Here is a 22,419-nt window from a genome sequence, read left to right as displayed (position 1 = left end):
CAAAATAAAACCCGGGGCACGTCTAGAAAGTATAACACGTACACGCTATAAGCGTAACAGCACTGTCTGTTTGAGCAGACGCCCTGCAGGCGTTCCCGGATGTAGATTGCTTTGGAATGGACTGCTGCCTAACCGAGAGCTTCATCGCAGACTCTTTCTATGTGTTTACTGATTATTCAGTGACTGTTGGAACAGAAAGAGAAACGAAAACAACGAGCTTTTTCTTCCTTCACGCTCGTATCCTTGCCCGCCTGCTACGTGAGAACGATGCGGGAGTCAGTCAATGTCGTACAGCGAGCCTCTAGAGAGCCTGCTCAGGAACACTTCGCTGGAATAAAATATTTGGATGCCCGGTGCAGAAGAGATTTCGGTGGCGTAATGAACTCCTCGCACGTCCCTCGTTCATACGAAGAACATCGAACGGCGATGCGGCTCCACCGCTCATTCACACGTACAGCCACATTCGCCGCCTTTTCTTTCCTAAGACCCTCGCTCTGAGATTGAGCGCGCGCGATGCGTGACGACTGAAATTCGACGAACGGCTTGCGAAACCCGAGCGTCCCTTGCTTTAACTAACCCGAGACGAAGGCGATACGACTAAATTGCGTCATTTCCAATGTGACAGGCAGCGATGTCGTCGCCCTTTAAGGGTGCGCAACGATATAGCCATATACGCAGTACTGATTCTTAGTTGTTCCTCGAGTGGGATCCGAAGACTCTTTGTCAAGTCACAACAAAATTCGAAGACAATAAGGAAGAGCTTTACACGTCCAGAAAGGACTCGGGGATATAAGGGCGGAACGGGATTATTTGCGCAGCCAGGAGCAAACAAAAGTACAGGTCGCTTTTTGTGCTATATATATTCATCTGAGGAACTTTTGAAGGATGTCTGCATCCCGTTCAGTGCGTACTCGGTTGAATTGTTTGTTCACTATATGAATATGGGAAAAAATTCGAGGCGACCCTAGCGTTGGCATTGGTGTCTTGTGCGGAGTGTACACGGAATGAGTTACAGATGATGTTTTCTTTTTTTTCCTAATTTTGTTAGTTCTTAGTTTTGAAGTTTCATCGACCTACTTTGTTAATTTTCATTTTTTTAATGGCTTCTCTTTCTTCAAAAATTGGGGGACGCTTAAGCTTCGCCTTTAAGAGTTGAACGCTATAGCAATATCCTGCCCCTGTTGCGCACTTCGAACACTACGAGTGTTTAACAGAATGCGCGCAATAAGGTGTGTGCCTTATGTAATGGGTAGCATGCTTTCAACAAGGAGCAATTAGGCGCGAGAAACTTTTTCGAAGCTGCGATGCACCCACTGCGGGATCTTAGGGGAATACGCGCAGTAATGTGTGTGCCTTTTGTAATGGGTGGCTGTCTTTAAACCACCAAGTCGTTATGATATTGACGTGGTGTGACGCCCGATGGCAATGTACATACGCTTGTAGGACGCAATATTACTGCCATATTACATCTCGTACTGTGACACCTGTATACAGTACGCGTATTTTTGGGAAGCACCAAGTTACTTTCAGTGCAGCTCCAAGCAGAGGCGTGGCTGTGCCAGTCTGGTGTGATGTCAGACTGGCACCCCATCTTGATGAGGTGTTCATCCTTACCAGCCTCCACGTGTAACAAGCTCTGAAGAGTGACTTTTCCTGCTTCTCTGGACTTGCACAGTATATATGCATGTAAGCTTTTGAATGCTTGTGCAGTGCTTGTGCGATTATTGTCGCTAAGTGAATGCATCACTACGTCATAGCGTTTGTGATAATTTCAAATACGCATTATAATAAATACCATGAAAGAAAAAAAAAAAAAAAGAGGCGTGGCTGTGTGGTAGAACACCTGCTTGCTACGCAGACGGCCTGGGTTCGATTCTCACTCGCACCCATCATTTTTATTATTTATTTTATTTGCAGCTTTTTCTATTGTTCGGTCACGGACAAGATGATGATTTTTCGCTCACAACCAACGGTGCCGACGCCGACGGCGGAATTTCTGCGATACGAGCTCTTTAACGCTATCGCGTTAATATTTCTTCATTTCTACGTGGTGCTCACGCTCATCATCAATCGTGACGTAACTGAGGAGTATATATGTCATCTTGTTGGTGTCACGGCCTATCAGTCACTTGCCCTTATGTAGATCCAGGATGTTTCACCTCATAATATGCAAGGCTGAGCTTGCTACAGCCTACTGTGGGGGTTAGGCTTGAAGGTGTTCTGACTGTCTGCATAAAGAGATTCTGCTAAAAAATAGCACTCCCGGGCATTTTTAAAAATTTATTCCTGAAAGTTCATCGTCTATAGACTGTTTCGAACTAAACTTATGCTCTGATATACCTCTCATCAACTTTAACTATAGCCGCGTTTTGTGTATTTTTACAATATTCGCAGATATTTTTTATAGATTCCCAGATTTGTTCTAAACTGCAAGTCAGTAGGTAAAGCGGAAGTGCTGCCCAACAAACAACACCGTTGCTCGATGCTCACTCCGCAAAATTCATAATAATAATAATAATAATAATAATAATAATAATAATAATAATAATAATAATAATAATAATAATAATAATAATAATAATAATAATAATCATCATCAATCAATCAATCAATCATTTATTTATTTAACGTGCCCAGGAACAACCGTAAGGTCTTTGTGCAGGCGCACGCAAAAAAAATAATAAAAATAAACTATACAATACAGACAGTCTTCAGAAATAAAAAGAGCAAATACACGTAGACAAAGAGAAATGAACACAAAAGGGGAGGAGTAAAATAAGACAACACGAGAAATATTGAAGGGGAATGAAAAATTAGATTGCATATATACAACTATGCGGAAAGACGGAGAAGGGAAGACTTTGTACATTGTGCCATACTATGTCAAAACAGTACAAAGCTTGGATAAAAACAATGATTGTGGACTATGAAAAATGTCAAGATCAAGAAAATTAACATTATAGAGACTTTGTATTCTGTGAACGGTAGAGTGTTGGAAGAAGCAGGCGGGTACATGAAACTGTCTGTTCTCTCTGGTTAACTTACGCGGAATTCGAAAATTTACACAATTGAGAAGTACAGGGCAGGATATGATACCGTGGACTAGCTTGTAAAGAAACAAGAGATCAGAACGATTTCGTCGGCAGTGAAGTGATGGCAATGATAATAATTCAGCAGTATTTGAACGAGATTTTTTAGCAAAGCGATGGTTATATATGCTAAGGAATTTTTTCTGGACTCGTTCAATGGTGTTACCGCTGGATTGAGCAATGCCATTCCATATCACGGACGCATACTCCAGTTGAGGAAGACATAGCGCGGTGTACAATTTTCGGAAGGGCATAGGAGAACGGAATTCTCTAGACAATCTGCAAACACAGCCTAGGGTGCGAAGACCCCGCAAAGCAACACGCTTAGCGTGAGCAGAAAAGTTTAACGTGCTATCAATAACAACACCAAGATCACTGATCTCATAAACCTTGCATAAGGACACAGAATTGACAGAGTATTGAAATGACACGCTAGCTGTTTTGCGAGTGATAGACATGAATTTTGTCTTCGAGGCATTCAGAGAAAGGTTATTAGCGTTGCACCATTCGGAAAAAGAGCGCAAATCTGACTGCAGCAAGCGACAGTCGTTAACTGAATGAATTTCCTTAAAAATCTTGATGTCATCGGCATACAAGAGGAAAGAAGAATTACGAATGGCAAAAGAAACATCATTAACGTAAATTAAAAATAGGAGTGGGCCTAATACTGACCCTTGAGGAACCCCACTAGTCACTTTATACAAAGAAGACGTTTGGCCATTTACCGCTACATAACAATATCTATTGAGCAGATAGCTCTGCAGGAGATTCACAACCGACAAGTCAACATCAAATTGCGCAAGTTTAACCATAATCAGTGTGTGGCTGACTACGTCAAAAGCCTTGCTCAGGTCACAGTAGAGTACGTCAACCTGTCCTCTCTGAGAAATAGGTGTGGAGATCTGCGTCATGAAACTAGCAAGATTTGTGGTAGTTGAGCGGCCAGCGAGAAAACCATGTTGATTAGGAATCAATGAGCTTTTAACACTAAAAGACAATATTTTGTGAAGAACCAGCTCGAAGATCTTTGATGTGGCACATAGTAGAGAAATCGGGCGATAATTAGAAACATCTGTTTTAGAGCCCGACTTAAATACTGGGAAAACACGAGCAGTTTTCCACATGCTAATAATAATAATAATAATAATCAATCAATCAATCAATCATTTATTTAACGTGCCCAGGAACAACCGTGAGGTCTTTGTGCAGGCGCACGCAAAAATAAAATCAATAAAAATAAACAATACAATACAGACAGTCTTCAGAAATAAAAAGAGCAAAAACACGTAGACAAAGAGAAATGAACACTAAAGGGGAGGAGTAAAATAAGACAATATGAGAAATATTGAAGGGGAATAAAAAATTAGATTGCACATATACAACTATGCGGAAAGACGGAGAAGGGAAGACTTTGTACACTGTGCCATACTATGTCAAAACAGTGCAAAGCTCGGATAAAAACAGTGATTGTGGACTATGAAAAACGTCAAGATCAAGAAAATTAATATTATAAAGACTTTGTATTCTGTGAACGGTAGAGTGTTGGAAGAAGCAGGCGGGTACATGAAACGGTCTGTTCTCTCTGGTTAACTTACGCGGAATTCGAAAATTAACACAATTGAGAAGTACAGGGCAGGATATGAAACCGTGGACTAGCTTGTAGAGAAATAAGAGATCAGAACGATTTCGTCGGCAGTGAAGTGATGGCAGTGATAATGACTCAGCAGTATTTGAACGAGATCCAGAGTCATTTTTAGCAAAGCGATGGTTATATATGCTGAGGAATTTTTTCTGGACTCGTTCAATGGTGTTACCGCTGGATTGAGCAATGCCATTCCATATCACGGACGCATACTCAAGTTGCGGAAGACATATTGCCGTGTACAATTTGTGTAGGGCCATGGGAGACCTGAATTCTCGAGATATTCTACAAACACATCCGAGAGAACGAAGGCCCCGCATAGCAGCACGCTTAACGTGAGAAGAAAAGTTTAACGCGCTGTCAACAACACCACCAAGATCACTGATTTCATAAACCATGCATAACGGCACAGAATTGACAAAGTATTGAAATGACACGCTAGATGTTTTGCGAGTGATAGACATGAATTTTGTCTTTGCGGTATTTAGAGAAAGGTTATTGCCGTTGCACCATTCGGAAAAAGAACACAAATCTGACTGCAACAAGCGACAGTCGTTAACTGAATGAATTTCCTTAAATATCTTGATGTCATCGGCATACAAGAGGAAAGAAGAATTACGAATGGCAAAAGAAACATCATTAACGTAAATTAAAAATAGGAGTGGGCCTAATACCGACCATTGAGGGACCCCACTAGTCACTTTATACAAAGAAGAGGTTTGGCCATTTACGGCAACATAACAAGATCTATTGAGCAGATAGCTGTGCAAGAGATTCACAATCGACAAGTCAACGTCAAAGTTCGCCAGTTTAACCATAATCAGTGTGTGGCTGACTACGTCAAAAGCCTTGCTCAGGTCACAGTAGATTACGTCAACCTGTCCTCTCTGAGAAATAGGTGTGGAGATCTGCGTCATGAAACTAGCAAGATTTGTGGTAGTTGAGCGGCCAGCAAGAAAACCATGTTGATTTGGAATCAGTGAGTTTTTCACACTAAAAGACAATATTTTGTGAAGAGCCAGTTCGAAGATCTTTGATGTGGCACATAGTAGAGAAATCGGGCGATAATTAGAAGCATCTGTCTTAGAGCCCGACTTTAATACTGGGAAAACACGAGCAGTTTTCCACATGCTAGGAAATGTGGAAGTGTCCAGGCAGCTATTAAATATCGTAGTCAGTACTGGGACAAATATAGTACCATATGCTTTTAGTATGGCGGAGGGGATGCCATCTGGGCCACATGATAAGGATGGTTTTAAGCGCTTAATGCATTCGCTGATAAGATTTTCATCCAGCGACAAAGCACTGGATGAGCTAACTGCCTTAATAATAATAATATTAATAATAATAATAATAATACTAATAATAATAATAATAATAATATTATTATTATTATTATTATTATTATTATTATTATTATTATTATTATTATTATTATTATTATTATTATTATTATTATTATTAATCAATCATTTATTTAACGTGCCCAGGAACAATCGTAAGGTCCTTGTGCTGGCGCACGCAAAGAAAAACAATAAAAATAAACAATACAATACAGACAGTTTTCAGAAATAAAAAGAGCAAAAACACCTAGAGAAAGAGAAATGAACACAGAAGGGGAGGAGTAAAATAATACAACACGAGAAATATTGACGGGGAATAAAAAATTAGATTGCCTATATACAACTATGTGGAAAGACTGAGAAGGGAAGACTTTGTACATTGTGCCACACTATGTCAAAACAGTGCAAAGCTCGGATAAAAACAATGATTGTGGGCTATGAAAAACGTCAAGATCAAGAAAATTAACATTATAGAGACTTTGTATTCTGTTAACGGTAGAGTGTAGGAAGAAGCAGGCGGGTACATGAAACGGTCTGTTCTCTCTGGTTAACTTACGCGGAATTCGAAAATTAACACAATTGAGAAGTACAGGGCAGGATATGATACCGTGGACTAGCTTGTAGAGAAATAAGAGATCAGAGCGATTTCGTCGGCAGTGAAGTGATGGCAGTGATAATAATTGAGCAGTATTTGAACGAGATCCAGAGTCATTTTTAGCAAAGCGATGGTTATATATGCTGAGGAATTTTTTATGGACTCGTTCAAAGGTGTTACCGCTGGATTTAGCAATGCCATTCCATATCACGGACGCATACTCAAGTTGCGGAAGACATATTGCCGCGTACAATTTGTGTAGGGCCATGGGAGACCTGAATTCTCGAGATATTCTACAAACACATCCGAGAGAACGAAGGCCCCGCATAGCAGCACGCCTAACGTGAGAAGAAAAGTTTAACGCGCTGTCAACAACAACACCAAGATCACTGATTTCATGTACCTTGTATAACGGCACAAAATTGACAGAGTATTGAAATGACACGCTAGATGTTTTGCGAGTGATAGACATGAATTTTGTCTTCGAGGTATTCAGAGAAAGGTTATTACCGTTGCACCATTCGGAAAAAGAGCGCAAGTCTGACTGCAGCAAGCGACAGTCGTCAACTGAATGGATTTCCTTAAATATCTTGATGTCATCGGCATACAAGAGGAAAGAAGAATTACGAATGGCAAAAGAAACATCATTAACGTAAATTAAAAATAGGAGGGGGCCTAATACCGATCCTTGAGGGACCCCGCTAGTCACTTTGGGGGGGATCGGAGATCTCTGTTCGTTCTGCGTTCGTTCTGGCGGTGTTACGTCACAAAAGTGGGCGGTCCGCAGCTCTCTTCCGCCGAGAGGAAGAGGACAGCCAATCATCAAGCGATGAGCGGCGAGCTTTCCGGAAGTAGACGCGCATCGTTTGTCCTCGGCAAAGGGACCGAATATTTCAAAACAAAGTGTTTCTCGCCTTCTAATAAATACAGCTGTTATAGGAAAAGATATTGTTTTCTTTTCTTTCCAAGCTCAAGCAGTTTCTGAAACAGCAATAGCTTTGAGTGCTGATATTTATTGGTGTTAGTTTTTCTAACGTGCTTGCTATGTTAAGTCGCGCACGCGAAAAAGAAAAAGAGAAAAGTAGCGGTTGGCGCAGTTTTTCAAAATGTCGTCACACCGGAATGTCTGGCTTGGCTCCCGGGTATCGGATCGTCAAAGGGAGCTTCTGCTGGCTTTTATAAAACAGCACCCACAGATAGCTACGCCGTCGCGCCTGCTGGGGCCGTCGTTCGCGAGTGAGGACCGGGACGACACGTGGCAAGAGCTGGTAGCGCTTTTGAACTAAGAAGTCCCGGCGCGTAAGACGACAGCCAAGTGGCAGGCCCGTTCATTTCGTTCGCACTGTTCGTTTCGAGAACCGAAAGCGACGCCACACTCGCTCATGGCTTCAAACGCATCTCGCACCTCCAACCGCAAGAGAAGCACACGTCGCAAGCGCCATTTTCTCAAAATCAGCTGTTGCGGCAGCCGCAACCGCCGCGTCATGCCGTGCGAAGCCGTTTGTTCGCTAGAGAGCGCGTGCGAACGGCCTCGCGATCCGTTCGTTTGTAGCAGACGACATGCTCGTTATGACGCGGTATGACGTCACAAAAAATAAAAGATCAAGCAAAAATAAAAATGGCTACGTCCATCAGAGATGTGGTTTTTTCCGGCTTCGGCTAATCGCGTGCGCCGCCAGAATGGGTGCAGAACGAACGGCGCAGAGCAGAGATCTCCGATCACCCTACTCGTTATGACGCGATATGACGTCACCAAAAAAGAAAAGATCAAGCAAAAAAAAGAAATGGCGACACCCCCCGGCCTTGAGTGGCATCTCCCACTTCAGCCAATCAGCGCGCTTGTTCTTGCCCAGGAGAACGAACAAGCGGAACGAACAGATCTCCGATCGCCCCCTTTATACAAAGAAGACGTTTGGCCATTTACGGCAACATAACAATATCTATTGAGCAGATAGCTCTGCAGGAGATTCACAACTGACAAGTCAACATCAAAGTGCGCAAGTTTACCCATAATCAGAGTGTGGCTGACTACGTCAAAGGCCTTGCTCAGGTAACAGTAAATTACGTCAACCTGTCCTCTCTGAGAAATAGGTGTGGAGATCTGTGTCATGAAACTAGCAAGATTTGTGGTAGTTGAGCGGCCAGCGAGAAAACCATGTTGATTAGGAATCAATGAGCTTTTCACACTAAAAGACAATATTTTGTGAAGAGCCTGCTCTAAGATCTTTGATGTGGCACATAGTAGAGAAATCGGGCGATAATTAGAAGCATCTGTTTTAGAGCCCGACTTAAATACTGGAAAAACACGAGCAGTTTTCCACATGCTGGGAAATGTGGAAGTGTCCAGGTAGTTATTAAATATCGTAGTCAGTACTGGGACAAATATACTACCATAAGCTTTTAGTATGGCGGAGGGGATGCCATCTGGCCCACATGATAAGGATGGTTTTAAGCGCTTAATGCATTCGCAGATAACACTTTCATCCAGCGACAAAGCACTGGATGAGCTAACCGCCTTTGTCTGTTGTCTGATATCAGTGCTAGAGTCTGAGGCCTTATAAACGGATGAGAAATGCGTGGCAAAACTGTCAGCGACGGCATGCACTTCTACCCCATTTGAGTCCAGTAGTCTGAAGGACTCTCCGCTTTTGCTGGACCGTTTACGTGCATACTTCAAAAACTCAGCCGGCCTGTCAGAGGCGCTTTTTTCTAAGAATTCAATATACGAACTATGATCCCGTTTACATAGGCGTTTAGAGAGAGTTCGAAAGAAGCTGAACTCTTCCTTCCACTCGCTGGATGGAGAACATTTAGATTTCGATAATAATTTAGATAATAATAATAATAATAATAATAATAATAATAATAATAATCATAATAATAATAATAATAATAATAATAATAATAATAATAATTGGGGTTTAACGTCCTGAAACCCCGATATGATGATGAGCGACGCCGTAGTGTAGTGCTCCGGAAATTTCGACCCCCTGGCGTTCTTTAACGTGCACCTAAATCTAAGTACACGGAGACGCCACAAAATTATACGTTACTAATATGTAGATACGCAACAATTTCGCACGTATACCAATTCATCATACGTGTTTAACTCGATCGTATGGGATTATTACATGTGTGTTAAATATATTTGTTCAATATATCGGCATTTGTTGCGCTTGCTCTTTTACAGCAACCTTTCAAGTGCAAAAGAATGCCACGTTCTCGTCCGAAATTTTTACTAGCGCGCGCCATGTACACCGCTAATGGCTCGATGGAAATCATGTGCCGATTCCAGCATAGGCCTCGACTCAGCAGAGACTTGCTTTCAGCGTTTTGAGACTTGCCCTGCTGCGCATCTCTGAGCGGTTTCCGCCTCGAGTGCGTTACTCGCTTCTAGGCGCGATGTTAACGCTGCTCCTCGACTGCAGAGCTCCCCTGGGCACCAAGGAGCTCCCCCTCGTCAACTCTTCTGTGGGGAATAGCTCCGACGCTAAAGCCTTTGGCGGTATTGAGCGGACCAGTAGCGCCAGAAGCAGCGCGCCCGGAGGATCGAGTGTGGCGCCATCTCGGAGGCTTCACACTAGGCCGCGTTGGTGGCTCTCTCTCTATCCCTCTCTCTGTGTCATTTGCTTTCCTCTCATTTTTATTGCCACACCGCGTCCCCCCGTGGAGGGCTTTCAACAGGAACTGTCAGTCGTTAAAGTGCAAGCATAGTATGGATGCAAGTTAACTGAAACTTTGGTGATGTGAAACTTAGGTGCGCTTCCGTGTCAGAGCAGTTTGGAAGATATTGAAAAAAAAAAACAATCTTTATTCCTTCTTACTCTCTTCGTAATTCGGAAGGAGATAAATTCACGCTTGCATTCATTCTGATTAGTAAACATTACAATACCGAATAAAGAGCTGCAGTTCAGTATTTTGCTTCACATGCAACAAAAACTGATGATTTTATATAAGGCAGGAAGTTTTGACATTAGGACGTGGGAATCGATAATTTTACTGCATAATAGTTTACTTTCATTAATAACGGATTGTTCAGGCTGGTGATACGTATATATTGTTAATGGTATCCGCATAGGAGCCCTTGTTTGATTGCTACAAACAACAATATTTCAACACTTTGTTTTCTGAGGCGAGCAATACGTCTTTGGCACGGGATGGGAGCATGTAATGTGTCTGCCGTATTATTACCAACAATTTATGACGGAGCGGCTATTGCTGAGGGGTTATTGCTGCGTAAAGTCTTCTCACTCCCTTCATAGTGCCGCGTTTTCGCGTACATGGAGACTCTCGTGGCCTGGAAACCTCAGGCATCGGCGTCTGCAGCCCCTGCAACACGCAGGCGGACCTCGAGTACTACATCTAGGTCTGTCCACTATACCCGGATCCCACTCGACGGGTCATTGACTCATTGCCAAGAGAACTGCAACCAACTTCTTTCCAGGGCTGATACCCGCGCGCAGTTACGCCACGGCCGCCAACGGGCTATGGTGGTCAATGCTCGAGTACCTGACTGACTTCGAGGATCCAGTCACTGGTACAAGGTTTCATTTCAGGCATGACAGCCGGAGCTGCAGCTCACAAGACGCACACTAGTTATTATATCTCCCCATTTAACTGCCCCTGCCCTTCTTTTTCTATTCTATCCCTCCCGCGATCATCCACCGCAGACATCCAAGCGCAACAACGTGAATAAAGACGCGTGAAGACCAACAACCCCAACCTAAGAACTTTCTCTTACCCCTCCTCAGTTCTTTTAATCCACTTCTAATGCTTCTTGCTGACAAAAAATAATAATAATATTAACGCTCATAAACAAAAGAGATGGAGACCTACAAAAAAAAAGACTTTTCACCGATGCAAAAAGACAGCTGACTGGACTTGGGCACCCATAGCAAAAGTTGGCTCGATGTAATAACATCATTTGAACAGGCTACGTTTGCCTTCTGAAAGCGATGTCTCATGAGATGTTTCAGATGACATTTTCAATGTCATCTAATGGTGTTAGTGTCATTTTGTGGAATACCAACGTCATTTAGAAAACGCCTAACAAAAAGAGAAGAATAACACAATAAAATTGGACAGGATCTCCTGGCTACCAGTTGTATGCGACGCCACTCAGCCACTAGACTGATGCTCCCCTGTCTACTAATACACCTGCAGAGCCTGTTAACGACTCTATTTGCTACGAAAGACTGAGGTTGCGCTCTCCAGCCGCTGCATATCAATATGAAACCGTTTAAGAGAACCTAGCCGCGTCGAAATCTGAAGTACAGGTGTCACATGTAAGAGGTGAGAGGAAAAGTGTGTTAGAAGAAGAGGGTGACGTCAAACATAACGTGACGTTCAACAAAGAGGACAAAAGAAGATGAGAACGTAGTGGGCGATATAAAAAAGGCAGGTGACGTGGGCATAGGGGCCCGGGGTTTTCAATCGTGAGCGCGTGAGCTGAACGAGCTTCGCTGGCTTTTGTTCCGGCCGCTCAGGCTCCTTTTCTGCTACAGCAACACACCGTAGTCTACCGCTTTTCAAGGACACTTCCAAGCAACCGGATGGCACGCACGAAAACCTGCAGCGGCCAGGAAGCGTCATCGGCTCATGTTCCGAGCGCACCGTACTGCGGCATCGCTCCCTAGCCCGTGCCAGAGCCAGTCCCCCGTTCTGGAAAACGCCTTGAGCCTCAAGTACCGGTGACGCCTAGGTCACTGAACCCTCTGCCTCCCACCCTCAACCATAACGCCAGCCCACGTTCTGCAAGAGATCAAGCCTGCGTCTTCGACTCGGACGCCGACGTCAACGCTTTTGCCTCCGCAACGCCTCGCCTCTTCTTGCGCCGGGAAAAGACGCCGTGAGTGTTGTAAGCGATGAGCGCTTCGTACTGTCTAGTTGTTTGTCTCCTTTACTTGTTCTTTGTGGAATAGCTTTGTTTAGCGCCGGTTTTATTTAATGTATTCCTTTTCCTGTTTGCGGTTGTTTTATACGGTTAATGCATGTTTTCTATTAGTGTGCAATTGAAATCGGTGTGTATAACGTTCTCGCCTCGTCCGTTCCTTCTGGCTAACTGTTGTCCGGAGATCTGTGACAAAAAGCAAGAAAGGAGAAGGAGAATGCAGGTGTGTCTCCGCGTTTACAACCGAGACGTACTAACTCCTTCGTAAGTGTCGTGCTCTAATACTCATTCGTATTGGCAGCAGACAGCTGTGCGCGCACAACGAATGTTTGCTACAATTTCCGATACTGTCTGAAATTGTAGCAAACATTCGTTGTGCGCGACTAGTTCGACTCGTTTGTCGACTCATTCTAGCTGGGCAAGCAATGATTTGACCAATGATATACCATGATATTCTTTCTTGGACTGCAATCTTGTAGTATGTTTTTTTTTTTGTTTTTTCATTTGCGGTTTATTTATGTTGCGCGGAACCGACTACCACTCGTACATGCGGTCGTGCGTAAGCGCGGAGTCTCGATTTCGTGGCGCAGACGGCATCTGTATGTTGCTCACAAAGTGTTGTTTGTGTTGTTTCTAAACCTTTAAGTGACAGCTTATTACTCGTTCATTTATTACCCACCGCTGTGGACAAAATTAGAGTTGTTTACAGGGAGTTGCTGGTACATCAAAAAGATGCTGATGAAAACATGCTGAGAACATGCTGGCGCGCTTCTCCTTCTTTTTTTTCTTTTAAGAATCGTGATATTTGATTGCACTTCGGCGGCGATAAAGTGAAGATGGTTTGAGAGTATTTTCTGCCTGTGACCCACCAAGCGCGCCCTGGCTAGAGCCTACATGATCGGCATCCGAGGTGATTCGTATTTATTATTATCTTTTTAAGAACTTTACCAGATGTGCTCTCTTTTCGATATTCTTGCTGTTGAATTTTGCAACGCTAAGAAGGAAAATTGGCAGTTATAGAAACAGTAGATAAGCTGAGCAACGTGGTTTTTGTTTCGCGCTTAGAAGAGAATTGTGTTGTATGTCATTGTGCCACCTGTGGGACACGGTTCTTGACGACGTGAAAAATTGTCTTCTTGAGGGAGTTGTTCAACACACGAAGCGACAGAAGTGTTTTGTTTTTACTATACCGCTTTCATATCGCATATTGTATACGATACACCCTGCTGTGTCACGGAAGTTGTAACCTCACAACAAAGATCTCGCCACGTCCTTTTCATGTAGTGTTCAGTGAATGTTCGGGTTTTACAAGGCCGGTGGGGGGTTACCCCGCTGCCACTTGAGGGATTTCTCGTCCGTGCAAAAACCGCAACATCAAATGCAACGTTCACCGTGTTGAGCCGAGCTAAGAAGCTACTTGTTATACCAAACACATCATGTTAAAATAATAAAACGAAGCGAAAACAACTCAGGTGGTTACTCGAGTGGCACTTAGATGTCTTGCACTTTGCCGGACAGGGCCGTACTTGGCCGCCTATTTTTGTTCGCCAATCTGACCATATCCGATTGTTCATTGACTGCGTGCAACACTGGGAATTCCGGATATATTGCGGCACTTGCTCGTTTAGAACCTGTAACGTAACACAAACGATGTACCTTGAAGAGTCTGCAACCGCAAACACCCCGCGTTTGGTGCGATGCACGTGACGTACTTCTTCAGACAGCGGCTTCCTTTTTTTCTGCAGTTAGAGCAACCCAAAACGGCACAGTGGTTTACCTTTGACCTTTGACTGGCTATCATTGCTCTAAAAAAGAAGAAAATCCGCAGGTCGACCTAAAACGCGCAAAAATTGTTGGAAAGCTCCTGTCATCCAAGCACCGGAAAGGAGGAAAGCGCTGATTGCCAGACCGGTCCTCCTCGCCCGATGCAAAGGTCGATAGCGAAGCTGAAAGTTCTGCAGCTGGGTTGCGATATTTGGAATAACGACAAACAGCCGAGAGCTATATACGTGAACAAGCTTCTCTCGTATCTTCAACCTCCGTGACCGGCCCACTTTTGACCAAGCGACGAGGTCATGTGATGACGCCATCATGTCACATCACGTCATGCGATCTCACGATGACGTCACAAATTTAACCGATATGTGACGTCATGTGGTGACGTCATCACGTGATGACGATTTCTTTGCATCACCCGTGTTGACACCGACGGCGAATTTTCGAATTTGATGAGGCATCTAAGGCTTTGCTACATTCCTATAACCAACACTGTAACGTGCAATTTTCTGCGTAAGAAACGGGACCAGATGGTAGGAGTAAATTGTGGGGGATGTATTAGAAATTCAAACACAGCAGGCGAACTATCGGAGATGGGTCTCCAAATAGCACTGAGCGTTGCTTCATTATAATATTGAAAATCAGCGTCACTTACCGGATACAAATATTTTTCCTGCCACGGTGCTGGAAGCCAAGTGGCCCGTGAGGCGATGCCGGGTTCGGCAACGGTAGCTGCGGTCTGAATCTGCAGCTGTTGTATTGTGCACCAACAGTTCACCACTGTCGAGGAGGGAGTAGCGGTCCTCTGCGATGAGAAGACGCAGAATTTCAAGATAATTACACAAAAGGAAGAAGACTGCCATAGTTCGTATGAACATTTTGGTGTAGATTTTGTGTGCAGGTGGAGACAATGTTCAGTTCCAGGCATGGAGGAATGGAGCTGTTAGGATGGATAAGCGCAGTGCGATGGAAAAAAAGAAAGAAAGAAAGAAAGAAAGAAAGAAAGAAAGAAAGAAAGAAAGAAAGAAAGAAAGAAAGAAAGAAAGAAAGAAAGAAAGAAGAAAAGAAAAGTGGAATGTCAGGCACGCACACGCCAAGCTTCGCTTGCCCCCATTTTACCAATAAGGCAAGGACCCTTCCATTTCTTATCTTGGCACAGTGGTAGTAGACAAATTTAAACATTGATAAGTGAACACGCGAATGGCGAATGCAAATATATATGTGCACGATATAACCAGTGCATACAAGCTACTTGGAGGACGCTTAACGCAGTGCAGGCGTCATGTAGTGCTAGGAGTCGCGTTAACATACGTACTATTCAGTGCTGGGCACCGTCGAAGATACATGTATCTTAGATGCTCTCTTCGATACACTTTGGGTATCTTGTATCTGTATCACGATAAGTAACGCCAGACGTGTATCAGTATTTGTATTTTTGATGCATTAAACAGTGTACTTATCTTAAGATACAAGATACTGCGGTCGCAACACCATCTGAATATAACTAATGCAGTGACATTCTTTTATCTTTCTGCCAAAGTCCTCCAGCGAGGGCAGGTGATGAGTTCTCCGCGTCCTTGTTTCTTGGCCAGGGTGTCGTGATGGCGCTCGTGACGTCTTACTACAAAAACAAGTGCGCTCTTGTCAAGGCCCAGATGACATATTGTTTCTTAGATTTTTTTGTATCAGTGCCATTGCACTTGCTCTTAGCCACTGTCGTGGGCCGAGTACTCCAATGAGTGCGGCGTCCCTCGTGAACATTTAGATGCCGCTGTGGTGTCATTATCGAAGTGCCTCTTGCGTGGCACTTTGTTACAAAATCTGAAGAACGGAAGAATGGGCTTGCTTTATGTCTGGTGGTTTTCACACAGCAGCGATTTGAAAAATCTCGTGAATGTAAGTTTCACTTACATACGATGAGATTCTAACACCTATACCACCCCCGGTACCAATGTTAGATATAATAAAGAAGCATTTGTCTAACAGAAGATAGCTTGGCGTACACTGTCTTTTGCTTCTTATGATCTTTATGGCAATCTTATTAGCACAAGTTCTAACACTAGTGTTTTCTGTTTTGCATCCGGTACATTACCTGTCCATACACTACAGTCCCTGTGTTGTGTTTCCGGTCTGGTTTCAGGCCTGCGCGGGAAGCGCAGCACAGTCACAGCGAAAGCTGGAAGAGCGGAATTTCTAGAGCCCGTTATAAACTCTGTTGGGGCTACTAATACAAGTAAATTAGCGAGGTACCCACTACGCCATAAATGGGCGTATCTTGCATCTGTATCTCAGATACTTCTTGCCCAAGTATATAGTATCGTACCGCGACACAATTCCAAAGTATCTTTGCCCAGCCCTGCTAATATTCATTGGAAGAAGCTTAGAATCGCACGAGGCGCCACAGTATGGTGATTGCGCAAGGAGTGGGTGGCCTTATGACCCACTCATTACAAAGCGCTCAGCCAAAATTTATTATCTAAAACGGACTCCACTGCATGCCTATAAACATTTCATGCCCCTGAATATTAAGGCAAATGCGGATAATGCGCTACAATCCTTGATGGCGCTTAAAGACGCAGAAGTCTCCAATTTTTTCCGGTGTGTACAGTAAGCTTTTAGTTTTCTTTCTTTTTCATACCTCACAATAAAGAAAGTCGTTGGGGCAATGTCTTACGGAACGCGACGTGAAGGGTATAATGTACGTCAGCGCATCGTTGTTTTGAGAGTTAGTGTGGAGTAAGCACGCCATGCTTCATTTAGAACGTGCATTACATGGGTTGCACGCAATGCGAGAATATTCAGCGCAATTTTTACCAGCAGCACTAGTGTGCCTGCCAAGGAATTTGATAAGGTTGACATGAGCCAAATGCGAATTACATGACATTACCGTACATGATGTGACGGGACACGCGTGCATGAAGGTACTTTGGTATGCAGTTTGGCGTCCCCCTTACCTCTACAACATTGTATGCACGTATCGGATGCACATGACACGTTGTTCGCCACGCTGTGATTTGACATTCGCGAAATGGGCAATTGGAGTCTACTTTTAGATGCAGCAAGACACACGCACGTTAGGCTTTTCCGTATCAATTGAGAATTGTGCTTGACAACGGTTGGTGACGACGGTCATGGGAAGAACGGATGTAGCTACCACTTGCCTTGAGAGCCATACACTGTATCTGCCAAGCAACTCTCCCATATCGAATCGGTCACGCTAGCAAGTGTCTAGCTGTAGAAACAACAAATGGCGGTCCGGCATGCGGCTACAAAAAAAGAGCGAGCGGTGTTAACTGCCTATAGGCACGCACATATAATCCACCTTCGAGCGTCTCGTCGATATTGATGGAGGGCGCTGGGGTGAACTTACGCCAGTACTCCCGTGTTCTGAGTACTTTTTTAGGGGCCAAGCACCTTAGGCTCTCGATTTGTCGGCGGGCATCGTCGTGTTCTGTCGCTGCGTGCATCATCGTTTCATGTCCATTTGTTTGCGTGCATTGTCGTGTCCTGTCCATTGGCTTGACCGCAAGAGAGGGCGCCACCACATCAGCGTTCGCTGTGTGGCGAGAGAGAGAGCGAACGGAGCGCGTTGCCTATGGAAACGCTCTTTCTGGGATGAACGCTGAACTACCAGCCCGCAAGGAACGAGAACGCGCCCTCCCCCGCGAGAGCCAATGCCGACGCAGACAGCGCCTCCTAGCGAGTTTCTTGATTGAAAAAAAAATCACAGCATATCCACGGAGTGAATGATGATGAGTGGGCGAAGTTGCGGAGGTCCATCGGTAAACCGTGAATCTTCCGTGAATTCTGCCCAGTACATCATCACCGACGTGAGATCGCGCGCGTTTATACTGAAGGTTCGATGAGAGTTATGACGACTTGCAGCTCACTTTAATTTTACATGTACGCTGTGAATTTTCATTGTTTGGAAAACCATTGCTTTAGGAAACATCTGGCGTCTTTCGTTAAGCAGCTGGCGTCTTTTCGTTTTTCTTTAGAAACATCTGGCGTTCGTTCGTTTTGCTTTTAGAAAACATCTGGCGTCTTTCATTGGTTTATTTCATCAATCAACGGCGTTTTGAACAAGATTTTTATTGTTTAATCACGCACAGGAGAAATCTCACCAGGCACTACCTTGGAGGTAAACAATGGCTGCTAATGGGAATGAGAGATAGAAGAAGTCGGCTTTTAGCTAACACTTACACTTCTACTTCTACTAACGTTTCCTACTGGAACATGCCAATGGCTGCTAATGGGGAATGAGAGACAGAAGAATTCGGCTTTTAGTTAACGTGCACGCTGCGAATTTTTTATTGTTCAACAACGCACAGGAAAAATCTCCCACCGGCACCACCTTGGAGGTCAAGATCTGGTACTAGCGCTATGACTGGTTACGCACTACGACTACGAAGGACGAACGGGTGCCGCTTGAAGGAGCTTCGCCCCTAAAAACCGACTGCTCACGCTGTACAACCGCTTACCGGCCACGGCGTATATATAGGCGCTGGATCTGTACCTGGAATGTAGTGCCGATGGGAGATTTCCCTTGTGCGTTAGCTGAACAATAAAGATTCGCAGCGTGCACGTTACCTAAAAGCGGACTGCGGATCTTTGCGTCTAATCTCTCTTCTGTCTCTCATTGCCCATTAGGAGCGATTTTGCTAATGCTAAACACCGGCGCACACTGCATGCTTCGCCCCTGCACAGGTTACACGTTAGAGGAGCTGTTTTATTATAGCGCCATGGGTCCCGAACAATTTTTTTATTGCGATAGCAATTATATGGACACTCTCGGCTAGTTTTTGCCGGCGCCGTCACCGCGATGTCCCGGATATGTATATGTATGTATATCTAAATTAAGCCACAAAGAAAAATAAATCCGAAGAAAACCATTTGCGAAGCGCGCCACCGGGATTCAAACCTTCGACCCCTTGCTCCGTAGCGCGCTGCTTTAAACAACTCGGCAACGCGCCACCGGCTGTTTAGCATAACAACGGCGAGCTATTTATATACACGATTTAACGCCAACTGCACGGAGAGCTGGGAGGTGCTTCAGTATGTGTAGTATCACCCTCGAGATTGCCCGAAGGGCGCGCTTTCAAGCAACGCTCCCACGTTTTCCTTCATACACGCACTAAAAGGTGGCCCATTTCTGTACCCACTGACGATGTGGAACGCCGAATCAACGATGCGTCGAACGCCACCGCGCGGCAGGAGACGCGGAGGGGTCACTCCATGCGCTGCAATTTTAAAGAAAAGGAAGTCTGAGAGCGTTGGGTTATAGCGCGCTGCTCAAAGACGAAGTAACAACCACATCTGTGAGTTCGCGCTCGTCCTGTGTGTACCTGTGCCTTCTTCTTTTCGAGTGTCCTTCCTTGTGTTTGAGCAGTGCGCTGCACGTGTCGAGATGTGACCGTTGTTCGCGGTCGTCCTGTGTATGTTCTTTTTGCCAGTCCTTGCGCTCGAGCGGCGAGTTGCAAGTATCGAGCTGCTTGCCGTTCTTCGTGTGGCATTCTAATTTGTTGCTGTCGCATTCATTGCTTCGCAGTTGCGGCGAAACTGTGACTTTTACAGCGAAAGCTGTTATGAGATCACAACAAGGCCCATTTTTGGCGCCGTAGTTGTCCACCGGTGTCCGTAAGCACTGTCGTGCGAAATAAGAAAAGAAATGAAATAAGAAAAAATATCCAGGGTGGATGAAGGTTCGAATCTGTCCCTGTGCGTGGAAGCCCAGTATTCTACCTCAGAGCCATGCCGCTGATCGAAAATGCTTTGCAAAAGACCGCATACAGGCTTCTTGTTGGGAAAGAACCACATTAACATACGTAATGTAGTGTGGTAGAAGAGCAAGATACCAACCAGGCGTCGCACAACGCGAATGCTGTAACCAGGCGTCACACAATGGGAATTGCGCAACGAGTGCGTTGTTGAATGCTTCCAACCCATTACAAAGGGATCTGCCGTAATTCTTCATCGTCATCAGTCAACAAAGTGCACATAATGCCTTACAGGTGTTTAGCGGGTGCCACGGTTCTCCGCAGAATGAAGAGAGAAAGAGAGAGAGAAAGAGCAGAGGAAGGCAGGCAGGTTAACCAGAAGTTTGTATCGGGTATGCTACCCTACACTGGGGTTGGGGAATAGGGGGTTGAAAGTGAGAGAGAGAAAATAAATAATAAGAAAAAAACAATCGCAACCACACACACACGAGAACGTTTCGCTCAGAGACGCCCTGACAGGCCAGTGGATCGCAGGAAAGCTAGTAGTGGTTGTAAGATTTCTTCTGCGACGTTATGTCCGGACGATGGCGTAGTAGTCTTTCTTCTGATAGAGGCTGGTCGTCTAACTTGTTGAAAGCATGGCAAAGAGACTGTCTCTGTGCGCTATATTCCGGACAGTCACACAGAACACATCGAATTGTTTCTTCGTCGCCGCAGTGTTTGCAGGCGGTGGTGTCTGCCATCTGTGTGCGGAATGCATACGCATGCGTAAACGCGACGCCCAGCCATAATCAATGGCTACCAAGTCACTGTGGGATTATCGGTAATGAACGGGCCGATCAAGCTGCCCGCTCAGCGCATACAGAGGACCGCGACCTCTCGATACCTCTTTCTAGCAGAGACGCTGCTCGGAAGTTCCGCATGCTCGCTCGCCAATGCACTATGTCAAATTGGAATGAGCGACATTTCATTCATGCACGACTACACTCCTTTGATCCCACATTAAACCTTCGACTGCCATCAAGACACTCATTTTACATCTTCACCATGCTTGATACGTATAGGCTCAATAAATACTGACAAAGGAATGACAAAAACAAGTGTACAATAATGAACACTAAAGAAATGAAATAATGTTTCACAAGTTACGAAATGAGAGAGAGGAAATCGAAAAGAAACGTGGGGCATGCCGCCGAGTTGTGTTTTTCGCGTCTTTGTTACATTCTGCAAAGAACACCACGTACCTCAACTATAACTTCCCTAATAGATGTTGTATTTTGCGTATAATATGTATTACTGTTTTATTATATTCTAGCTAAAATCTATATGAATGTTTTATGTATTTATTTTGCCTCCTTCATGCGGCTGCAACACCGACAAAAATGTTATAAGTGTTCACAGAACTGTGAAACTATCAAGAAGTAGTATATGTATACCGGGGTGGGTGTCCTCGGTTAGGATGCGATGACCAAATCAAATTGAATTGAATTAAATATCACGAAAGCGTCAAGAGAAAATATACCGGCATTTTTACTCAATACTAACTCGGTAGAAGCAATTGCCATCGCCGCACCCTAACCCTACAAGTGCTCTTCCGGAAAGTTCAGAACGGCGCATTTCCTCCCCGTACCGTTTTGCACGCCGTCTGTTCCGCAAGCTACAAAACGACTCTAATTTCTGCTCTGCGGCAAATGCATCCTACCATAACGTATGGGAGTTCAGGCACAACCCATCAATTCTGCATATCACTGGACCGTACGTCGAGCAGTCGGAGGCCCAGCTGACAAAACCAACCATGCCTGGGGAGCAGGTCTAAGCTGCCCGCTGAGGCCCACGGCCTCCTAGACTAGGGACCCCAACCCACCTTGGAGCCTCTGCCATCGGCTCGCTCTACTGAATATTCTTTATTTCTCCTCCTCCTTTCAATGAATGAGAAAATTCGTCATGGTTCATAGCCTTTGGTGCACCATCGAATATCACTCCACAGACATGGGAGGGGAGCACGTTCCTGAAAAAACTTGTTAAAGTCCCTTACACGGCAGGAAAAAAAGAATAGAAAGAGAGAGCGCGAAAAGTAATGTGGAGGGGCAGTGACGTTAATCGGAAGATATATATCTGGTTTTCTAGCCTGCGCTGAGAGATGGGGAAGGGGCGACGCAAAAGTAAGAAATAAAAGAGTCAGAGAGAGAGAGAGAGGGCGGAAGGAGATACGTATAGAAACACACATACACAATCGAGTGTCAGAATCGCTCAAAGAGGTGGGTTGTTCGCGGAGACTTTCGAAGCGCCTTCGCCACTTTCTGGTGTGGAGCTCAAGTATTGCGGCATTCCCAGATGGATTGCTCAAAAGCGGCTGGTTAACGAGGC

At 44.6% G+C, this 22,419-nt stretch overlaps 1 protein-coding gene across 1 annotated transcript in view; it reads right to left on the bottom strand.

The window, feature by feature from the left end:
• The window catches only part of LOC119383845 (Down syndrome cell adhesion molecule homolog), a 153,487-nt gene that overhangs the window by 110,876 nt on the left and 20,192 nt on the right, over nt 1-22,419 (bottom strand). The window contains exon 3 of the mRNA XM_037652124.2: nt 14,991-15,140. Coding sequence (XP_037508052.2) covers nt 14,991-15,140 — 150 coding nt within the window. The remainder of the gene's footprint in view (nt 1-14,990; nt 15,141-22,419) is intronic.

This window comes from Rhipicephalus sanguineus, chromosome 2 (genome assembly GCF_013339695.2).
Source record: "Rhipicephalus sanguineus isolate Rsan-2018 chromosome 2, BIME_Rsan_1.4, whole genome shotgun sequence".
Lineage (NCBI taxonomy): Eukaryota > Metazoa > Arthropoda > Arachnida > Ixodida > Ixodidae > Rhipicephalus > Rhipicephalus sanguineus.
Note: the sequence above shows the minus strand (reverse complement) of the source record. Positions and strands in the feature narration are given on the sequence as shown.